The sequence below is a fragment of the Xiphophorus couchianus genome, chromosome 13, assembly GCF_001444195.1.
Source record: "Xiphophorus couchianus chromosome 13, X_couchianus-1.0, whole genome shotgun sequence".
Lineage (NCBI taxonomy): Eukaryota > Metazoa > Chordata > Actinopteri > Cyprinodontiformes > Poeciliidae > Xiphophorus > Xiphophorus couchianus.
The window spans coordinates 14,607,024-14,630,077 of NC_040240.1; the positions used below are offsets into that span (position 1 = coordinate 14,607,024).

General features: G+C 39.6%; 1 protein-coding gene across 4 annotated transcripts in view; it reads right to left on the reverse strand.

Moving 5' to 3' along the window:
- trps1 (trichorhinophalangeal syndrome I) overlaps positions 1–23,054 on the reverse strand; it is a 132,511-nt gene that overhangs the window by 48,206 nt on the left and 61,251 nt on the right. For 3 of the 4 annotated variants that reach the window (XM_028036132.1, XM_028036134.1, XM_028036133.1), the window contains exons 3-9: positions 18,742–19,413; positions 18,386–18,501; positions 14,596–15,187; positions 12,927–13,141; positions 12,301–12,511; positions 11,943–12,183; positions 6,273–7,038 (exon numbers count right to left, since the gene is read on the reverse strand). In XM_028036132.1, the coding sequence (XP_027891933.1) occupies positions 6,273–7,038; positions 11,943–12,183; positions 12,301–12,511; positions 12,927–13,141; positions 14,596–15,187; positions 18,386–18,501; positions 18,742–19,413 (2,813 nt within the window). The remainder of the gene's footprint in view (positions 1–6,272; positions 7,039–11,942; positions 12,184–12,300; positions 12,512–12,926; positions 13,142–14,595; positions 15,188–18,385; positions 18,502–18,741; positions 19,414–23,054) is intronic. The other variant, XM_028036135.1, reaches the window with a different exon arrangement.

The following is a 23,054-nucleotide window of genomic DNA, read 5'->3' on the forward strand; positions in this document are numbered from 1 at the left end:
ATAGTCTTCAGGAAATCAGTATTTAAACTCAGGCTGATCTCACTTATATAGCTGTATTGATGCTTAGTAGCTGGAGAGCAATGTGATGAATATAAACACGTGGTTCTGACAGAGTTGCATTGTGCATGATATTTCTTTATACAAATATGGCCAATATCAAAAAACACTAATTAAAAATGTAAAAAGTAAAACCCGCTTAAAACCCACAAAGTCAAACAATATGCGTTAACATAGCAGGTCTGGACCGAACTGAAAATGACACAGTTAGGCGTTTTAAAAGCTCCAGAACGTAAGTGAAATGATTCCACTATTGCTATTAAAATATTTCCTTGTCTTAATTGTTACAAAAAAGAGAACCATAGGCATTAATGCATAAAATACATGATTCTCCCTTGAGAGTTTTTGTCAACTGAAACATTCTGTTATTGTTGAATCATGATCACTACAGCAACTAGAATACGTTTAAATATTATGATCCATTCTCATCTTTTTGTGGACTTCGTTGAATAAAACAACAGAAATCTCAGTAATCTCTCAGCATGAATAATTAAATACATAGTACTGTTTAAGAGCCTCAAGCCACCCACTGTTTCTTTAGACTTGTTTGCACAGAACCAAAACTTTCTTGTAAGTTACAAAAAACATATTTATGGTCAAGTACATATAAGAAAAACTTGCATAGCCCAAGATGGTGATCAGTATTCATAAATAAGGAAAAAAGATCTGGTAGATGCATCTTTCTTTAGCTGATCACCTAATTAAAATTCTGATCAGTGCATCTCTACTCTCAGTAGTGGTTGTCTTACATTTCCTTCTAAAAGAAACAGACAAAATCATAGATATAAAGGTATTTTGAGGGGTTTAGTATTTAAATTTTAGGTTTACAAGCAAGACAGGACTGACATTTTCACTATTATTAAACTTATTATGATGTAGTTAAATAGCATAAATGTTATCAGTTGACATCGCACTGCATCTGTCATATACAAAAAACAAAGATGCACACATATAGAGACAAATTAAAACATAAGCTCTAATGACCTGTAGCAGATATAAAGTGATGCCAAATTATCTCCGGAAATACGCAACCTCAATGCGCTCACACACACTCAAATGCACACAAACTGCATGTAATTAGGTGAAGAAGCAGCAGCGTGAGAACACATTCAGTTATCCAGATGCACGTGAGCCGTAAAGACGAAAAATAGGAAGCATCTGAATTAGACCTTAAAGAAACAGTCACTCCACATTTCTGCCCACTAAACAAGGTTTTGAGGAATATTAAATGTGTTTCTTAATTTCTTCCAAGTGTCCGTTCCTTCTCACTTTCTTCCTTGTGTTTTTTCTTGCTTCTTTGCATTTCCAATCCCTTCCTTCTGCAAATCCTTTTGCCATCCTTTACTTCATTATGATGTCCACTGTCCTTTCTTTCAGAAAGAATCATCAGAGTCTTGTGATTTTTTCTGTATTCTCCCCTTTTGGCATTTTCCTTTATCACTTCCTTCTTTTTCCTTTCCTTTCTTTTTTTCCTTTAGTTCTTCCTCCACTAGTTCTGTCCTTATTTGTGTTCTTCCTTTCATACATCATTTTTTCTCTCTCCTTTCCTTTCCATTTTCATGTGAATTTCTTTACTCTCAGTCTATGATGCTTGACTACATTAAGAACACATTACTATATTAAGTTCATACAGTAATATCCTGAAATTCATTCTCCTTGCCAACATCCATTTCACTTACCTGCTGTCTCAGGAAATCTGGAATTTATCAGATAAACTCAATCTAATGTCGACTCACAGATGGTTTGGTACATCTACATGTCTTCACATGTGTTTTCTTTCTATTTCCTCACGGTTCTTAACCCTAAAGTCCACTGTTGCTCAAATACCCGTCTCATTTCATTTATAAACTAAAAGGTTTCATTTGAACTTATTTTCTAAATCTGACATGGTTACAACTCTTCTCTTGTACAGTCAGTCAAACAACGAGAAAGTAAAATTTCACAAAGACAAAACATTGTCCATGTAATAAATCACTGGGACAACAAAACCAGCAGCAGGCCATTGTCTCAGCAAGGCAGCAGTGTGAAGCAATTAAACATCACACCTTTCAAAGAAAGTATTTCCCTCCCTCTGCAAAGCAAAACGCTGCACGTACCAGCATACTAAAGACTCCCATTCTCCATGTGGACATACGTATGTGTTCGCATGCCTGCACAGTAGTGGTGTGTGCGCGTGCAACTGAGCGCTTTAATGTCTGTGAGGTGCGCATCGATCCCCATGTATCGGGCAAGTTGTCCTTTGAGAAAAGACGGGAAATGAAAGAAAAAGAATGAAATGGGAAAGGGGAGAGGCGGATCGATGCAGCGGAGAACGGCAAGCGTGAGTGGGGATTGAGGAAAAACGCTCTCAAAGGCAAGTGGAGCGCCGCACAGGTGAAGAAACGCACACACATATCTACAAACACACACACACGCAGGTGAAGATTAAATCCGACTTGGGGTATTTGTTTCCATTTTTGTCTCTTTTTAATCTTTTACCACCCTAGTGGTAACTCTCCCCTTGCATGGAGATATCACATCACATTTCCAAATGTCATTTTATATTTTGGACAGATTCACTTACATCACATCAATTTCTTCTCTCTTGGGCCACATTCTACTGGCTTCCTCCTCTGTGTCTGTGTGTATTAAGCTACACACAGGATGAAAGTTTCACTTACAAACATTTATTCTTCTCTCATTTTGAGTAGCAATGACTCAACTCCAGCCTATTATAATGTCTCAAATGAATTGTGTCTGCATGAGGAAATCTGAGAAAACATAGCATCGATAGCTCTTGCTTCTCTTATTAAAATGTAAATGTTTTTTTTACTTCCCGGTTAAACAAATCAGAGGTCTGCGTTTATCTCTAATTAAATAAATTGAATCTTCTAGATGTGAAGCGCTCGGCAAGGACAGATGCAAGATAAGGATGTTGATTAAACTGCGTGTCTTTGTTGCACAGTCTGAATCAACCCCATCACTTGTGCATTGCACTGACTTTAAGCTGTACTGGTGCTACAGGTAAAGATATGGGGAAAACACCAATTCCATTTTTCGTCACAGTAGTAAAATCTCTCAAAGAAACATTTAGAAGAAAATCCACCTATAATTTGAGCGAATGGCGTGCATAAGTTAAAATCCCATGTTTTAAAAAAAAAAAACGTCTTTAACACCAAACACTAATTTGCACTCCTCACTGTTTCCATAAAAAATGAGTCGCTGAACAATTTGAACGTTATTTTTTGAAGTGAATAGACTCTTGGATAAAGTCCATGCTTTAAAATGGGAAATAAAACAGAACCTCTTATGTATACAGGGCAGATGAGTGCTCATTGTCACAATTCGTTAAATGGCTGCAAAACATAGCTATTAAGCTAAAGTAAGGGCCACAATTATGAATGAGGACTGAAGTTTATTTTTCCTCTTTGCACAGCAAGCAGCATAGAGGTAAAAACTAATCCGATGAGAGGAAGGAATACAATAAAGAGTGGCATCTTGCACTCACCAGGTGTCCATTAATACTATCATATGCCAGCAAAGTTTGCAAGAGATGCCCAATGTCACAATCACATATAATGAATATAGGAATATTCTGCATGCTATTGGGTCTTTAACTCAAACTATGTGCTTTGAAATAAGTGTTGCAATTGGACCCAGCGTGAAACAAAAAATGAGTGTGTGGAAAAAAATTCCTCATGCCCAGTGTGAACTGCAGTGGAGGATCTGTGATGCTGTGGGCCATTTTCTCTCCCAAAGGCCCTCAGAACTTTGTCAGACTGCATTGCATCACAAAGTCTTTGACACAACAGGAAATTTAAAACAAAAAATCCCCTTACCTCAGCTATATAATTAAAAATGAGTCGTCACTGTGTTATTTAGTAGAATAATGATCCAAAACACAGTTCCCACATCCAAGACTCTGGATGATGCAACAAAGATTGTGCCCAGAAGAATGGTTAAAGACTCGTCTCTTTTATGCAGAGAACCTGGAGAAGATTAAAAACGCAATCAAAGGGGCTCATGCACATTATGAACGGCAGGGTTTATTAACATTTTCTGCAATAATTTATTTTGTTTTTACTTCACACATCATATCAAGGAGTGTCAATAAATGAAGCGGCTGCTTTATTATTCTAGAAAGTTCCACAAATGGATTGTTAGTTAATTAGCGTGCTCTCAATATCTTTATCTCACTCCTCCCTTTCATTCTCATGCATCTCTCTTTTATTTCAGTGTCACTCTCCCACTTCTTCGCAGGGACACACGGCCCCACCCACAGTAATGAGTAAACCTCCTGCTGCCCCACCCTGCCCAGACTGCCAAGTTGCTGCCAACACCTCAGACACACAAATACACATTTGCAGCAGGCCCCACCGCAGCGTGTACAAAGAAGTCATAGACTCAACTGTCGCGCTCGTATGCGTATCCACACACACCGGTTCCACCCGTCTCCCACTTAATACTGCCAGTATCAGTGCCCTGACACCACATATGCACACACATGCACGTACGACCCTGCACACACACACACATAGAGAGAATAGTCTTTTCTGATCTAATGTGATCAGAGCAAATAAGCTCTGTGGCGCTGGTGAACCACAAGCTACGCCTGCCAGTCCATGACATCACTGCAGAGTGAAAAGCATTATGGTCCACAGAATTGGGCAAAGGAAAGTGAGTGACAGGTGGGATTCATGGGAACAGTCGGTTAGCCACCCTCAGTTGCCAGGACGACGGGAAAGTTTCCCTGTGTTGTGAAGTTTAAAATTTGATTCAGAAGAGAAAGATGAATGTGGCTGATGGGAACGGGAAATGATGTCATGGAGGCATGTGCACAGCAGATATGAGCGCACTCGTGCGAATGGCTTTGCTGGCAAACATATTTTGCATAAACTGTAAATATGATTAGAGGCAAACAGATTAGGTTGTAGCAGCTCGCCACATGAGATCTACTCCACGTACTGGAATCAAAGGGAAGATGATTTGAGGATGAAAGTGTATTAAAAGAGGCATTTTGATAACTAGAATTCCCAGCAGGAAGAACCCCAGAGTCAGGGCTGAACTCTGAAAAGTCTCAGAGTGAATGAGACAAAGCTGACCTATGAGCTCCCATCACAAAGAAATCAGTATTCACAATGACTTAGACAAGTATTCCCACTCCTTTAACATTTTGACAGCATGTAGCAATAGACTGAAATGGGATTTTGTGTGATAGGAATATCACACAAAATGTATAATTTTGAAGTGGTATTAAAAGAATACATGTTTTTTTTAAACATAAAAAATCTGAAAGACGTGTTTATGTTTAGCCCTTCTCAGTCAGTACTTTATAAAACCTTTATAAAACCTATGTCTCCACCAGCTTTGTACATGTGGAAATGTCTTTGGCTTTTCCTTACGGTTATGTTCTAAAAAAGTTCCACGTTAGAATGGTCACTTGCTGCATGTCTTCCAGTTATTTATCTCTACCTTTCGTCATGTACAGCTACTAATGAATAAAAGCCACTAGCGCAACAGAAACCTTAAAAAAGGTTCCCTGTCAGAAAAAAAGCATCTTCACACCATGATGACCCCACTTCCGTGTTTTAGAGTGATGTTGATTTCAAGATTATTTGCAGATAGTTTGCCACCAAATAAAACATTTTTGCAACTACACTTTGACCTCCTCTGACCAGAGGACTTTCATCTACATGTTTGCTGTATTCATGACACCAAAATGTATGTGAGATTTTTTATATCTCGCTTCCCACAATGTCTTTCTTCTCGCCAGGCTTACACAAGAGTCAGATTTGGGAAGCAAATAATTAATAGTTGTCCTGTCAACCAATTCTACATGAGTTGTTGATTTTTGTGGGCGCCTCCATTGTTGCCATCTTGGCTATTCTCTTGACAGGCCTGCCAGTATACACAGTACACATGTATCTATCAAGAGATTAAATTACACACAAGGGGACTCCATTTACTTACTAAATTACTTATGAAATCAATTGTATTTAGGGGTTTCAGAGAACAGGGGACTAAAAAGAATTGCCAACACACTTTACAGATTTTTCTTTTGTAGAAATCATACGAAATGTGAATAATTTTCCTCCCACCTCTGATTTCTGCATTACTTTGTGTTGCTTTAAACTATAAACCCCCCACAAAACTTTCCTTTTTCATTCAAGTTTGAAAAAACGAGAAAAGATTTAGCAAGGGACTCTGATAACGTGCGTGGTGCATGTTCTGCTTACTCTTAGCAGAGACTGGGATTCTTCTTTTGTGGTTCCTCCTTTTCCCTCCTGTGCTCCTGCACCTCCTCCTCCTCCACCTGGATACTGTTGTGAAGATATCTGGCTCGGCTTCTCCCCACCTCCTCCTCCACCTGCAGTGGCTCCTCCTGGTCTCCCTCCTCCCAAAAACAACTTGGTATCTCCCAAAAATGGCTTGGTGTCTCCCAGGTAAACCATGCCAGGCGAAGCCATGCCTCTCTTCTGCTGCGAACCCTCGTGATTGGCTGAAACGAAAGAGAGGGAGAGCGGGGAGGGGAAAAGAGAGGGGCTCCCACCTCCTGCTCCTCTTTCTGCTACTCTTTCGGGCCCCATCCGCTCCTTGGGTACCCAGAGTAATCCGTGGGCCTGCTCACCTCCTCTTTCTCCCGGCCCTCTTGTCTCTCCGAGAACCCAACCCTTCTCCCGTTCTCTTTCTTTTTCCTCCACTCCCTCGCTTTTTACTACACCGCTGGGCTCCTCTCTGCCTCCCTCTGCCAATCGTCCCTCAGGTGGAGCTAGAGAGTATAGAAGTCGTAGGTCCCCCTTGCTCTCCTCTTTAATGGCTAAAGTCGAGGGAGCTGAGCAGCCATTGGCCGAAAGCGCCAGCGACGGTGTCATTAAGGTGGGCTGGGAGCCTAATGAGGGAGAGGCGTCTTGACAGTGGGCAGAATTAAAATGGTCGAGGAGGGCCGATGAATCAGGAGCAGTGAAGTCACAGTGTCGGCAACGGCAACACGCGTGGACACGCCTGGTAAGAAAGAAAAGTACAAATCTTCATTTTCAGTTTTAATCAGAAAGCCAGATCATGACATTGAAAGTCATCGAAACTAGTAATGAGTCATCACAGTAATACAATAATGTGACTGAAGGCAGCTCTGCAGACTTTGTTTTGTTTTCAGTTCAGAGTCGGCTCATCTTTATATCTGCCCATTTAAATAAGTAAAAGTCCCTGATTCACGGGACTCCAGACCAGAATTGCTCACAGAACGAAGAAAATCCGTCCCCCGGAAATGAATAAATCAAAAGTGCACTTGGCCCTGCTTGATTTCCTCAGAGCACTCAGATCTTGACTTTCAGGGAACTTGTGGCCAAAAAGTGACTCAGAGTTCCACTAAATCACCATGAATTACTCGAAAATGGTGAGGAGCATAAATGAATCTGAACATCAAGCACTGAATCAACCGTCAACAAGCCACCTTCATTTCCTGCTGGGCCAACCCCTGAATGGTTCGCTATATTTCCAGAGCAAGACATCAGGGTACATTTTCTTCCTGGCACAGAGAAAACATGTTGGGTGCTTCATGTGTGGGCCAGCGAGAAAAAAAAAACAATGAATCACCTTTAACACATACCTACACCCACACAAACTCAGACCATGGGCAGCTAATTTACATTTACTTGACATGAGCAGTACTACCAATAACCTTTATGTACTGTATGTATATATGAGGTTTTTTATAGAAAGGGAATATTGTGAATGTTTATGCATTACTTAGATTATTCAACTTTTTGTTTTTTAAAGGACATTTCTTTATATTAATTCTGAATGCTTTGAATGTTGTTTTTTTTTGACAATATAAACATTTATACAACATCACACTTCATTTTATTTTACCATTTTTGAGATAGACCAACATAAAAGCAGAATATTTATGAAGTTGAAAAATTCTACATGGTTTTTGCATTTTTACAAATCAAATCTGAAAAGTGTGGCTGGATTTGTATTTAGAACCTGTAAGGTTTTCCCGACATTACAGGTGCACAAACTTGGAGGCATCTGTTAACCTGTTCTGCACACATAGAGACAAAAAAAATGTCCTGTTCCAGCTTAAACTCAGTCAGACTGGATGCAGAGAACCTAAACATCAATTTTCCAGTCTGGTCAAAGATTCTCTATGACATGAGCATTCACACTTTGACTGGTCTATTCAAACACAAAGATGCTTCATTGATCTACCGGGAGCCAAACATCAGTTGAAGTATGACTCTTTCAGTACTCTGAATGAGTTTTCTTGAGGCACTGACCCTGTATTTAGATCATGCTTTTCTTTTAATACTAGCAACACTAGACGGTTGGGACATCTCTCTAAATGAATCCCTGATTAGTCTGTTGTGTTCATTGGTGTTCATGAAACTGTGCGCTCACTGACACCACCAAGGCATTCACCGAGAGCATTTGGAGACTCTGTTTACTAGGTGACTTTTACAGACAATTAGTTGTGCTGGGTTTTATTTAAAACCCAGCAAATAAAACCCAACCCATTCCAAGAAAATGCCATCATTTTCCTTCCACTTCACTATTCAGCACTTCTATCTCCTGAAATTTCTGAAAATTACACAGGAGTTTGTTAATCCAACATGAAAAATTTCAAGGGTATGAGTACTTTTTGGAAGACTTTTAAAGTACTCTGAAAATATCTTATGTTATCTTGTCAAGGGCTATTGTTTTGGCAGTCGAGTCATGTTGAACCAAAGCTTCACTTGCTCAGATGTCACCCAGCAGCAGTAATCTGCTAAACACTGGCTATTGCATTCACTTGGCTTTTTCTCAACAGCAGCTTCTTATTGATGCCCCGCAGTGTGAGTATTTTACAACAGCAGGATGTACAGTAAGTATGCCAAAAATGTCAATGAGAGCAGAAAAACAACCTCTATGTAGAGAAGACACTCACACAGCAAGAAATAAATAAATGAAATTATACAAAAAACAAAGAAGAAGCACAAATATGAGGACTAAATAGATTTTATTTTCCTTCTCATAAGCTTTAAGCCGATTCTCCAGCAGATTAAAGAATGTCTAGTTTGGAGAGGCCATCTGAAACCCAGTGGGTTTAGAAAGGGTCTTCACACTCGACAGGTTTAGTTTGATTAAAAGTAACTCTGGTGTGATTATTCTGTTAGTGCAGATCACTAGTGCGACTGCTGTCATCCGGACCCTGGAGATGCAACTGGAGATACCAAACAACTGTACCAGAACCATTTAAGTACATCAGCCAGTCTGGTCGAAACTAAACTAAAACAAAATATGTGAAAATATGAATCATCATATATCAACTAAAGACTTATACTGTACTTTATTTCAAGATTAAGTTATTCCTAATATTAGGTAATATGTTGTGCTTGTGGTACTGTAAGGCTACAAGCACTAAAAATTACAACTTGTATCACAATGTCTTGTATCACACGCTTAGGGCAGTGGAGCAAAATATTCAGTGAGTGGTGATTTCCTGTTCAATTGAAATAGTGACATAAATTAAGATTTTCTTTTCTTTTTTCAAGGCCGACACTTAAAAAGTCTGTGCTCGGGTTTGGAATACATAGATTACTTGTAGCCAGTTAATGAAGACGATAAAATGAGCTAAATTAATAAATGCAATTTTGAAAAGAAAATTAAGATGTCTTTTCTGGCTACACTACCAAGAGAAGGGAACATCACTTGAGAGGTGTTTCTGTGTTTTTGTACATAAAATCTAATAATTAGCTTAGAAGCTATAGCACTGATGATACAATGCACTTTTCAACTTATATGTCTGAGTGATCACTCTTTCGGCAGGTAACCTTTTTTCTCATTACACCACAGCCCTTTGTTTCAAACACCACTGAATTAAATCCCGAATTTGTTCTCTAAAACTTTAGAATCCTTTTAGCTCTGATTGATTTTACTGGGGGTATGAAACTGTGGCTTTAGCTCACTTTTATTTGATCACAGCACCGAGTGCCAGAGTATACGAGCATTTTGTTTGAAATGCGACTGGACCGTAAAAAACATCTCATCACCGATTTCTCACCTTTCTCTCCTTTCTTTTTATTTCCCTACCATCCTTCACCCCACATCATTGTTTCTTTTGTAAAACTTTTGAAAACATCTGTTTTATTGTTTTTCTGGGACCCCACTAAAATCTTTGTCGCATGCTAAATAGAAGTACAGAATTGTAGATTAATTAATACTCAAAATAAAAAAAAAATATATTGTTTATTTTGTATTCTTGAATATTTTTGTCCCAAGTCAGGTAATCTCACTTAACGTTATCTGTGTGTGAAGTCCTAATTTTACTTCAGAGATGTATTGTAAAGTCATCCTTGATTTCTTCTACAATTTTCACCAAGAATTGCAGAGCACAAACACGTGAAATGACTGGTGAGATTCAAAGAATGAAGACTGCCATCAGGAACAAACCTAATTTGCATTAGGAAAAGATAAAACTGAGCAAGTGAAGTTCATTACTTTCAGGTTTCTCACAGCTTTTCCCACATCTAGAGTGAATTTCAGAGGTAAACTGTCCTCGAATGTCAAACAGCTTGTTCTGTCAAAGAAAAAATTTGTAGGGGTGACTGAAGGACCACTGTGTTTAGAACGGAGCATGCAAACAACATGGTTGATTGGTTTGTTGCTTTAATTGATTAACGGGTTTTTTGTTTGATTGCTCTGTTGGTTTGTTGTATGGTTAGCTGGTTTGTTATACAGTGGACCACCAGTATTCATGAGGGTTAGGGACCACAGTCACCCACAATTAGGTAAAATCTGCAAATGTTTAGAACTGTCTTTGTAATAGTTTCAACACCAACTATACCTCAACATGCACTGATACACACAAAAGAAATCATCATAGCATTGCTGCAGAAACTAACCTCTGTACACTAATTTGGAGATAGAGTACATTTCACAAAAAAATGTGCAATCAGGTAAATTTGCAAAAAGGCAAAGGTGCTCTGTACTTGTGGGTAATTGGTTGGTGAGCTGCGAATGTGGGAGAGCTGGTTGGCTTGTTAGCTTGTGGTTGGAACGGTAAGCTGGTTAGTTGAGTAATAAATTGTCTTTTTATTTGAGTGGTCTGCTAGTTAATTAATTGAATCGTCAGATAGTTTATAAGATTGGAAATTAGTGGTTAACTGACTGACTAGTTGCTTGGTTGGATATCTACAATACTCACTGGATGGTGAGTTGATTGGTTATAGCGCTGGTTAATTCATTGCTAGACTGCTGGTTGGACAATTTGTTACGTTGATCAGATGGTTGGCTGCCTGTTTAGTTAATTAGTTGGTTGAAGGAATTGATTAGTTGGGTAGTTGACTGGTTTGTTAAAAAGGATATTCCAGCCTGTCTCATCCAAAAGTAAATTATAATAAAAAAATAGACAGAAAAACATCACAGGAAGCATGAACTTTTCACTCTTTTCCTGTTTAACGCTCTATTCATCATGAAGAAAATTCAAACAGTGCATTGGTAGGCATCTTTAAAGACATGCACATGACCTGGAAAATTAAACTTTTCCTCAAGAACCACTCAACTCTTGCACCTGGTTGGAAATGGGTATGAATGGTATCAAAATGGTCTTAAAAATAGTTCCACGAAGGGGTTGTTGCTGAAATGTGATCACCCAGGTAATCACATTTCCTGGGTGATTACTTGGAGACCAAAACAATGATAGGGCTATCCAAGCACAGAAAATGCTTGAAGCGTACTTGACTTTTGAATGAAACGTTGTAAGCAGCTGCTTGTAATATTTAGGTATATAGAAACCGGTATGGAATATTTTCTCTTTAGATGAGCCAATATGATTGGCATTGTAGTGAAAGATGTGGAGTGTTTTCTTATTCACCATGTTTTGTCCAAAAACAATTAATTTGTTATTTGTGAGATGTCCTGCTCACCTGTAGTGTCTAAAAAGCTCTTCTTCTACTTGTGTGACAAAGCTACACTTCGTACAAGTGTGCTCAGTCTCTCCTGCTCCTCCTCTGCCTCCCTCCTTTTCTCCTTCAGTCTCCTCTTCAGCCTTGACTTGTGGAGGTGCTCCCTTTAGTTTGATTATGCTGTGACAGCTCTCATAGTGTTGCAGCAACACATCGATGTCCGTAGTGGCAAATGCACACTGGTCGCACAAGTGAGTGACACCTAGAGAAAAGAACAGTATTAAGACACAAAAACCTGAAAGATGAAAGTTTAAAATGTTCACATGAAGAAAATGATCGGCAAATGGAAATGGTTTGCTGCACCTATGCCTTTAAATACCTTGTGCAACAACAGGATGTGCAGGGTTAGAGGGGTGAAAGGTGGAACCAGAAATCACACTGGGGTCGCCTCTTGGGTTAGGAGGGGTCACGCTGGGTGAGGTGGCAGCAGTGGGTTTTGAACCAATGGCGTCCTGCTGCTTGGTAGGCTGAGGAAACTTTGAACAGCATTTAGAACAGGTTGGCTTCCGGCAAGCAAAAGGGTGGGATACCTATCAAGAGAAATATTTTGTCAAACAGTTGTTTCCATGTTTGCATGCTACGGTTATTTGTCAGAATTGGGTTGATGAGTTTGAAGCACATCAAAAAAAAAAAAAGTGGAAAGTCAGCAGCAGTAAAATTAGTGTGCATTATTAATAAAAGCCTAAAATATTAACAATCCTTTTTTGTATTTTTAGCAGCTGCAACAGCACTGTTTGGCAGCTGGCACAAAGGAGGGTAGGCAGTGTGCGTGGGCAGACTCAGAGAAGCTAGGGAATTTTAACTAAGCAGGAAATCGGAACAATTAACTTTACACTTGTTCATGTATTCCATTTCATTTTCATGCGCTTGCAGAAAAATGCATATTTTTTTTCTCCAGTAATTACAGAGCAAACATCAAATGTTTCAGCTTTTCATGCAGCTCACCTCTCCCAGGTGTTTCTGGGGCTGGCAGAGCCCCTGAGGACAATACATGCAGTGCTGAATGCAACAGCGGTGGATGGAGTGGTTGTGCTGGTAGTGCAGCAGCAACGGAGCAACGATGATCACGTCCGCACTGTGGGCCATCGAGTAACGGAAATCGCACAACTGACAGTTATAGCTGGTCACGACAGCTTCTGAATCGCCACTTTTTGGGTCTCCTGGGAGCAGAACACAGAGACTTTCTGTAAAACCTTTTGCAAGGGGCTCAAATGCACAGTGTTCTCCAAAAATATTCATACTAAATGAACTTTTCCTACATTTTCCTCTACAGAATCACAGACCATGACTATTTTGCATGGCAGACAAACACAAAGTAGTGCATTATTGTCATGTGAAGGGAAACTGATACATGGTTTTTAAAAAGTTTTTGCAATCCACGTATCAATGCAGACAGCATTTTGTACGTATGCCAAAGTGTGGTGTACATTTGCTCTTTTATCCGTCTCCTCTGAGTCAACACTTTATAGAATCACCTAACATTGCAAATCCAGCAGCAAGTATATTTCCAACAGCTTTGTAAATGTAAAGATGAACATTTTTATCTTGTCTTTTTGCATTAAAGTTTCGACTTGATCAGATTGGATGGAAAGTGTCTGTAGAAATCGATTTTCAAGTTTGCTACAAATTCTTAATTAGATTTAGGTCTGGATTTTAACTGGGCCATTCTAAAACATGTATGTGCTTTTATGTAAACCATCTGATTGTAGCTCTAACTTTATGCTTGATGTCCTAATGGAAGGTGAACCTCGGCTGCAGTCTCGTTTCGGAGCCTCTAACAGGCTTTTTATATAGATCTCTCCTGTATTCAGCTCCATCCCTCTTCCCATAATCTGACCAGCTTCTTTGTCACTGCAGGAAAAAAGGCATCCTGAAAGAATGATCACCACATTTCACTACAGAGAAAATATTTCCAAAGATGTCAAATTTTGATTTTCTGCCGCAGACAGCATTTTGTACGTATGCCAAGGGTTCAATTAAAAGTTCAGCTTTGTTCTCTTCCAAACAGCTTTCTGTGTCCCCGACATTACTTGTGGAAAATCACAAGCGAAGCTCCTTGTGCCTCTCATTCTGTCTCTCTGAGTTATCATCGGCCTGTTGGCTGCTTCTCTGATTAATGCTTTCCTTGACCGGCCTATCAATTTAGCTAGATGGCAATGTCATAGGTTCGCAGTTGTGTCATACTCTTTTCATTTTTAGAGGATGGATTAAACAGAGCTCTGTGAGTTGTTCACAGCTTGGGATATTGTTTTATAACCGAACTCTGCTGTAAAGCTTTTTTTTTTCCCCCAACTTTATCTATGAACTGTCTTTATTATGTTGTTTGTTCGCTAATGCTCTCTAACAGATGTTTCACTTTATTAAAAATGTGTACTACTTTGTGTTGGTTTATCACAGACAATCCCAATAAGATAAGATAGTAGTTTAACAGTGTAGCGTGAAAAAATAATAAAAAGTTCAAGAAGTCCGAATAATTTTTCAAGGTGGATAAATTGTGCAAAGTAACATCACAGCTCTAATTAAATGATATTAAATATAAAGAAGCAATGTTGCAATAGTTGTATAATATTTGCACCCAAGTTCCACCACACTTACTTCACACTTCTTTCATTACCTTGGCTGGTGGTGAAATGACCTTTGCAGCTTTTGGATGCCATGTGATCTTGCTCTCCTCTATCTTTTCTTCCTCCTCTCTCCCTCTCTCTGTCAATCCCAGAGCTGTTAGGGCTTATAGCGCCACCAGCAGGAGCCTTATGCCTTTGTTCATAGTGCTCTAAAAGCTTAGCTGAACCTTCTGACCACTCGCAACTCCAGCTGCAAAGTTTACACCAATAACACGCCTGTATGGCCCCTCGACCAGCCTCCCCCGTCCAGCCCGACGAGTCAGAACCCGCTCTGACCGGGATGAAGTACCCAACCACGGAGTCGTCTTCGGCTCGCACCGCCACCCGCTCGCCGGCATCCAACATCACACTCCTCCCTTTTAGCTGGCTGTCGTGCGTCACCAGGCTATTGGTGGCCAGCAGGGGTGTGGTTGGGGGAGATTTTACTTTGTTAGGATGCGAGGACAAAAAGTGTTGTTCAAGTTCCGAGGAATTGCTGCCCATGTACGTGAAGTTGCAAAATTTGCAGCGGAAGTACTTAGTGTTCCCTTGGCAGTCAGACGTCTTGCGGCCAATCCCGATTAAGGTGCCACCCAACGTCACCTGGTGATAAAAGAGAAGGTAAAAAACGTTAGAGTAGAGATTAAGCTGTTAGAGTTGGACTTTACTACAAATGTACATTTAAAAAAATATATATATGCATATATACTTAGAATCACATAAAATATCCCAATAAAATACAATAAACTGCCAACTGTCTGGTTTACTGCTAAACTGCACAGATGCTAAGGTTGACCTTCATGCTGAGTCGCATACAGGAGACATATTCAAGCACAACTTACTTTTGAAACCTATCATTTAAAGCCAGGGGACAAATGCAATTAACAACTTCAAGATCTAATAGTCATTATAATTATTAACCTGTGACTTGCTCCACATACATTTAGACTAAACTAATGATCTGATAGTAAATCAGATGGGTTAGTGACATTACCTTGCATACTGCTTTAATTCAAATTAGCATGACTGTTCTGAGAAATATTGCACTTTTCAATCTTGAAAAGCATAAAAAAAATAATAGGGAGCCGATAAAAACATTATGTAACTGAGTCTTAGCTGCATCTTATACATTTTTTGCAAACGTTTGTAAATTATTTCATATACAATTATTGATATTTCAGAGGAACAGGAATTTGCCTGTGACTGGAACGAGCTTAAAATATAAGAGTCCCTGCATTTGTGCTAATATTCATATTAAAGTTTGGATGACTATAATATTTTCTAGTGCCATCTGTGTAAAATATTGTTTTTGTGACTTATTGTCTTTGTGCCTAAAGAAAACACCAAAAGGGTAGAATCAAACAAGGCAAAGGGCAAATAGGACGTGTTGAGGAAAAGAATACGAATGTAGAAACTGGGGTGGTGGGAAAGAAGGAGGGGAAAGATGGATTAAAAGCAAATTGAGCACTTAGAAAAAACGATTTAATACTCAGAAAGGGAGCAAGGAAAAGAAGTGAAAACAGAGATATGAAGGAGAGACGAAGACGTATAAAATATTGGAGAATGGAGGAAAAAAAGAGGGTTAAATATGTCTGACAGCTGTTTCATTAGACTCCCTAACAGCCGATTAGAAGTACAGCTTCACCGTCTGTCTCTTTCACTACCTTCTCTCCTTTCCTCTTTCATCTCCATTTCTTATTCATTTCTTCTTTGCACTATTCCTTTCCTCGATTATTGTTTTTTTTTTGTATAATTATTTTTTATTGGTTGACAGAGATCCTGGTCTTAGTAAATGACAAGATGGAATTTTCCAAACGTGGGCTGAAAGGAGAAAAATTAAGTGAGAGGCAGAGAGAATAGAGATCCCTTTCATTCCCCTTTTTTCCCCTAATACTTTCACTTTTTCTTCATAATGATGATATAACCCGCTGGATTTTCTATTTCGGACTCGTAGGTCTGCTGTGCCTTTTTGAGTCCATTATACAACTGAGCAAAATTACTGGCAGTTGGAATAAATTAAATGAAGCTCATTGAGTTTTCCTTTTAACTACATTTATAAAATCATCTGACTTAAACGTTTTAGTTTGGTTTGGTTTCTGTTCACGCAGACTCAAAGTTCTAATCCTTGATTTATAATTCAGGTTGTCCCAATACGCAAAAATGGCAAATAAATAAATCATTACCAAAGATTCTACATATCTGATAGACTGACAGAACAAAGCAAAAATCTTTATGAGACATATGATAAAATATCTGTGTGCAAATTAAGATAATATGGTGTAACAGAAAATAAATAGCTAAGTAACACAGATTGAGCCTCTATAGGAGGCCCTACATACTTGATGCAAAGTTTTTTCTTTCCTCCTTCCTGACACTTTAATGTTTATCATTAGCAGCCACAGCAAATCAATGTTGAGTGGAGGGCGTTGCATTCCTTTTGTTTTTCTTTTTTGGACCAAGTCTGCAGCTGTTAATTTCCCTGATTAGGACCCTCTTGATTTAAGGCGAAGCTGAACACAACAAAATCAACTTTTCTAACCTCCAGAGGATTTAGATCCAGGCTGCACACTAAAATTACACTCAACTAGAATTCCCAGGGAAGCTAACTTTCGCCTTGTACGTGGATTTTCTTCTTCCTCAAATCTACATTAATGTACATTTTCTTTTCAAAGCAAGTTTGAGCAGATACCATGGTCAAATTAGAGTAAAGATTAATATGAAAGAACACAAAAGCATTTCAAGACTTCACCCTATCTGTGAAGGAAGTTCAAATGTTTTTGAATAACATTGTATTTGTTGTCTGTGTGCCAGGTGTTCTTGTTTCTATCAGTGTAACACATGGACAGCAGGTCAGTAATTTTAACATCTCACCAATTAATCCGACTTGTATATATTTTATTTTAGTCCATCTCCTTGATTTAAGGAAAAATAAATTTTGAGACATGTCTTTAATTTTGTAATTGTAACTCAATGCTGCATTTCAGAACTTTGTGGTCAATTTCTGACCTTCATTCCCCTTTTAGGTGGTTTTGACTTCTCCTCTAGATCATTCAACATAATATTTTTTAGCCTTCCTAACAAGGCTGGTCATGAATTACTTATGTCAGGACTAAAGGTAATAGCACATATTCTTACAAGAAGATTACCCTTATTTTTGAGATTGGCAAAAAGCTGATAATATTTCCAGATCTCACCTGTTTAATGACTAAAGTTAGAAGCACAGAGAATAAACAAGAGCAACTTGGCTTCAATACACTGGACCTTCCTGTTATCTGCTGCAGCATCTACTCTATAAGTAGCAACCAAGTGGTGACAATTATCCTAAAAACCTTCTGATTGTCAATGGAAGCACAATTTGTTTATGTGCTTCCAATGACTTCATCTGTAACCATCTAAGTGACCACTTCTATCTGCAACATCAGCCAGATTGAATAATTACTGAAGCACTTAAATACTTTGCTTTTGCTGATCAGAAATAGATCAGATCTTTGAGTTTTCTTGCAACTGGTTAAGGCTGGTCCCACTGAAAATAGGCGTATTTTCCAGTCCATCTCTATATCATACAATAAAGCAGATATATTAGGATTCCACTACATTTACAATCGCAATAGACCTCAATCTTATAGAAATACAGATTCTGCAAAAAAGTTACAATCTAGACGGAAAATATCTGGTCTTTGACTCCCCTACTGTACAAGACATTTAGAAAAAACAAATTAAGTTATACTGTAACAATTCCCCTTACAAAATAACCATGGCTTTGTTAAATGTTTTAATCTGTAACTTTTGAGGGACACACACCTGTATGTCGTACGCTCCGTTCATCATAACTGTCCTCTGCTGCTGATTCTGTCCATCAGCTCTTGTCTTCCCCAGCTCTTTGGTTTGACTTCTCGCTCCCTGTCCTGTTTGTAAATCTGACATCAGAACAGCAAAAAGAGTTTGAAAAATAAAGATACATAAAGACAATTCAAGGTGTTTCAATCAGAACATGTTTAAAGAATAAATTAATCAATTGCATTGATCTGAAATGATGTTAAACTGCATATGAGTCGGAAATGTTTGTCTTTCAAAAGTGTACTGAGTTAAAATGAAGAAAGCCTTATACTAGGATTATATAAAAGCAAAAATATAACTTTCATTGAAGCAGGAATTACCTAAGTTTGTATGCTGGGGGACCATGTTGTGGAGGGCCAGGATCTGGGTGTCAAGAGCAGCATCCTGTCGTGTGCGGTTGTGCAGACCCAGGTGATACTTCCTAAAGTGCTTCACCAGGTCAGCAGGGTCGTTGCCATAGTAGCCGTAACCACACACATTGCACTTGAAGTCCTGGAGTTTGGGAGAAGGGCTGGACGAGAGTGCCGGGGTGTCATTGGTTGACTCCTCCCTCCCTTCCTGTCTGGAAAGGACCCGAGGTGCTGAAGGGAGAGGAGGAGTGAGGTGGTCATTCTCCCCTCCTTCTGCTCCCCTCTCCCCGTCCTCGGATTCCAACTGGCTCTCCGGTCTCTCACACTGTGCCGCTAATACTCGTTTTGCCCTCGCCCCTCCGCCTGCAGTCCTCCCCCCTCGCTCCTCATTAATGTAGGGCTCACCGACGGAGGAGATGCACTCACTCTCTGCTTCATCCTCCTCGTCTTGCCCCTCGTTTCCTCTGATCCGTTCAGAGGACTCTGGTTCGGAGGGTCGGTTTATCCGATCTGCTTCCGCTGCCACTCTCTCCTCCTCGTCTCCTTCATCTTCTTCCTCTCCTGTTGGCTTCCTCCCCTCTTCTTCCTCTTCCTCCTCACCTCCCACACTCCGGATAGGGGGATTCTTCTTCCTCACCATCTCTAAAGACACAAAAAAAGAAAGAAAGAGAAAGCATATGAGTTGGACCAAAATATTTTAATTATGCATCTTACATTGCTTGGACTCAGTTAACCCAAAACTCTTCAAAAACTGACTCAGTGTGCAGGTAAATTTTCAGCATTGGAGCAATTTGTTTCTGGTGTGTCTTTTTTTTCTAACTCAATATGTAAAGCAAATTCTTTTTTTATCATAATGGAAACCATCCATGAAAATCTTCAGCATCTGACCGCATGAGAACAAAAACCATATCAGAGAGCCTGAGACAGTGAGAGCAAGGAGGGTGAGATGAAGCGAGACATGGGAGGGAGACACCATTGGCGGGCCTATAGCCACTGCGTGACCACATCAAACATCCGGTATCAGAGAGATGGATGATTGAGCCTGCGGATGGCAATTCATCCTCTTCAGCACTCGAAAGTTCTCTGCTTCTTCTCTTTCTGCCTGTCTTTCATTCACTTTAAAGCTGCAACGCCATCCTGTCCTTTTGTCTCCGTTTTGGTTTCCTGCGCTCTCTAAAAAACTGCATTTGTATTTAACCCCTCTACTTTGATGTTTCTAAATAAAATCTATTAAAGAAGTAATTTAGCTAGTAAGTAGAAGCCACCTGTGTGTAATTTAAATTCCATTGAAAATGAAGCTGCTTTGTGTAAGCCTTTAAGGCTTTCTTTTTTTTTTTTTTTGAAGAGCACGAGGGAACCAACAGCATCATGAAGAGCAAGGATTACAGCAGAAAGGTCAGGGATAAAGTTGTTGAGAAATTTAAAGCAGGGTTATAAATCTAAATCCCATCTGCTAGGCTGGGCAGGGAGCACATTACCAATGGAATCAGCCAACGAGTTCATGCAAACTCTGGAGGAGCTGAAGAGAGTCCAAGCTCGGGTGGAAAGATCTCTCTAACGAACAACTTTTCTTTAATTATAAAATTTGGGTTTACATGAAAAAGTAAGAAAGGGGAAGTTATTGCTAAAAAAAAGCCACGATAACTCATGTTCACAGTTTTCCTCAAGCCATCTATGAGATGCAGTAAACACGTTGAAGGACAAAAGAAACAAAAATGGTGGAAACCAACATTGCACGTCAACCTGAATACACAGTCACTACTTGTGTTGATTTTTTTTTTTTTAACAGTTGCAGAGAAGCTGGCCAGTGTTCATGGGACATGAATGAAGTGAAATATAGGATAATCCTAAAAGAAAATCTACTACAACCTGCAACAAATCGGTTGCTGTGAAGGAGATTTACCTTCCAGCAGAACAACAACCCTAGATACACAGCCAGAGCTTCAACGGAATAAGTTAAATGAAGATATATTTGGGTGTTGGAAAGGTCCAGACCTAAAACCAACTGAGAAACAGTGGAAAGACTTTGAAACAGCTGTTCACTGGCAGTCTCCACCCACACAACTATTTTGAGCCTAAAAAGCCTTAAAGTCAACCATTTAGTGGCCACACGTACACTGGTCATACACAACCAAAAATGAACAAGGGGTGTGAAAACATTTGCAAGTCATATTATCAGATTGAAATGCTGCTCTGAAGCACTTTTTAGGTCCGTTTCCTTTTGTTTCCACGACATTTTGATCCTCTGTGTTCCTTTCTTCCACACTCAAGAATAATTGTTACGATAATTGAAGTAATTTCATCAATAATATTTTTCTTTCTGTTCTTACCCACCCTGTTTTTTTTTTCCCTCTCCTCCACCATCCGTCCCTTTTTCCCCCCTTATAATCACTTTACAAAAGCCACCAAATAACCAGACATGTGTTTTATGTTAAACCATAATCTTTCTTTTGTTTGAAAAGAGAACAATTGCGGTTGCACTGTTCACAACAGTCGTGACAGAGAGATATTGCGTGTTTTGGGGGGTTTTTTGTGTGCAAGTGTGTTTATTTGTGGTTATCCTCTTCATATTGGCTCATAAACACAGCAAACCCGTTGACCCATGTTTGTATGCATTTGTTTGATCGCAAACATGCCGAGACGCCCGATAGACGCCAAAACTGATCACTTTTAGATCAATGCCGTATGACAGAGGAGAGGAAAGAGAGAGTGAATAATGCATATCTGATGATCCATCTGGAGGAGCGATAGTGTGTACAATGAGAACGACTCTGATCAATCCGAGTCTGCAATGCTTGTTGTTATTTAAAGACAGCAACCTGCTAACTTTTTCGTTTTTACACATAAAGGATAAACACTTCTAGACGAAAGATGTTCGGGGAATGTGGTCGAAAGCTCCTTTTGGGATGTTTGAAAACAAAAGAATGCAAACACACATACAATCAGGACATAATTTTAAAACCCTTGTAATGCAACCAAGGGGGATCAAGAGGAAAAATAAGGGGGGGGAGGGGGGGGGGGGGGACTGCTGAATTCAACCAAGGGGGATCAAGAGGAAAAATAGGGGGGGGGGGGGGGGGGGGGGGGGGAATGGACTGCTGAATTCCACTTTCTCTTTGCGGCCTTTGTAGCATTTTACAATTTCAGCCTCCAGTCTTTGCCCCCTCTGCACAACTATTTAAATAAAAGCAATTTATGTCTGCGAGGGCCCACGCCTAGACCAGCCCTGGCACTCGCTTCTTGTGTGTGTGTGTGTGTGTGGGTGACACAGCCAGAGAGTGCAGGGAGCGAAGGAAAATCTCATCTGATGTTCACCACACCCAGTCAGAATTCATCATTCACTTACACACACACATACACAGTGGAAAACTACAGATCGTTGTGGTGAAGCAATGAAGCTGAAATCCCAACCTAAAAGGCTCTGACTGACCTAAGTGTGTTTCCATCTGCCCTATGTGCGCGCTGAGATGTTTTAGAAAGTTCATAAAAGCACTAATGATGACAATAATTACACTTATGAGTGATTTTTAGGAGAAAGTAAAATCAATACAGCAGGAAACGACAAAAATATTGCTATTATCCAACACTTGCTTGAAATGGCAGTCTGGTCTTTCTTGCTATAAAAGGCCAGAAAGTTCACACAGAGTCTGAGCATCTGTACGTCGAAGCTCGACCTCTCTGTGCTGCGGGCTGTATTCACAGACTGGAACGATTACTATCAGCTACAATTAGGTATAACCCACTACAAAATGCCGCATAACAACTCCTGCTACTAGCTACAATTAGCCCTCACACACCACAATAGCCCCGATACCACAACGAAGACAAATGTGACAGTTAATCATTTCCATCAGCAGCAATTAGTTCCAACACAAGTGAGGCTTTTATCTGAAATTGCCAATAATCGTCTCAGGACAGATGCTCAAGGACCCAGCAACAAGCGGTGAAGCGAGAATCAGTGAAATATGGCCGACATAGCCATCTGTGGAAAACCTCACTGGTGGATTTAAATGTTACTATGTATGGTATATAAGGCCATCACAGACTACATCAGAGGCATTCCATGATGGACTGATTAGCTTTGCACAAATATCTGCCTTATTTGCTTTAATTGGCAAACTTGCTTTATCTGTAACTTAGCTTTTTCTTTACTTATTAGAGTATATATTGTATCCAATGCTGTATGTTGCTGCTCTGCAGTTACTGATTTATCAACCTGCCCAGAGTAAGTACTTGTTGTAGCTGTCATTCTGCATTTTTATTTCTTAGGTCTACTAGGACGA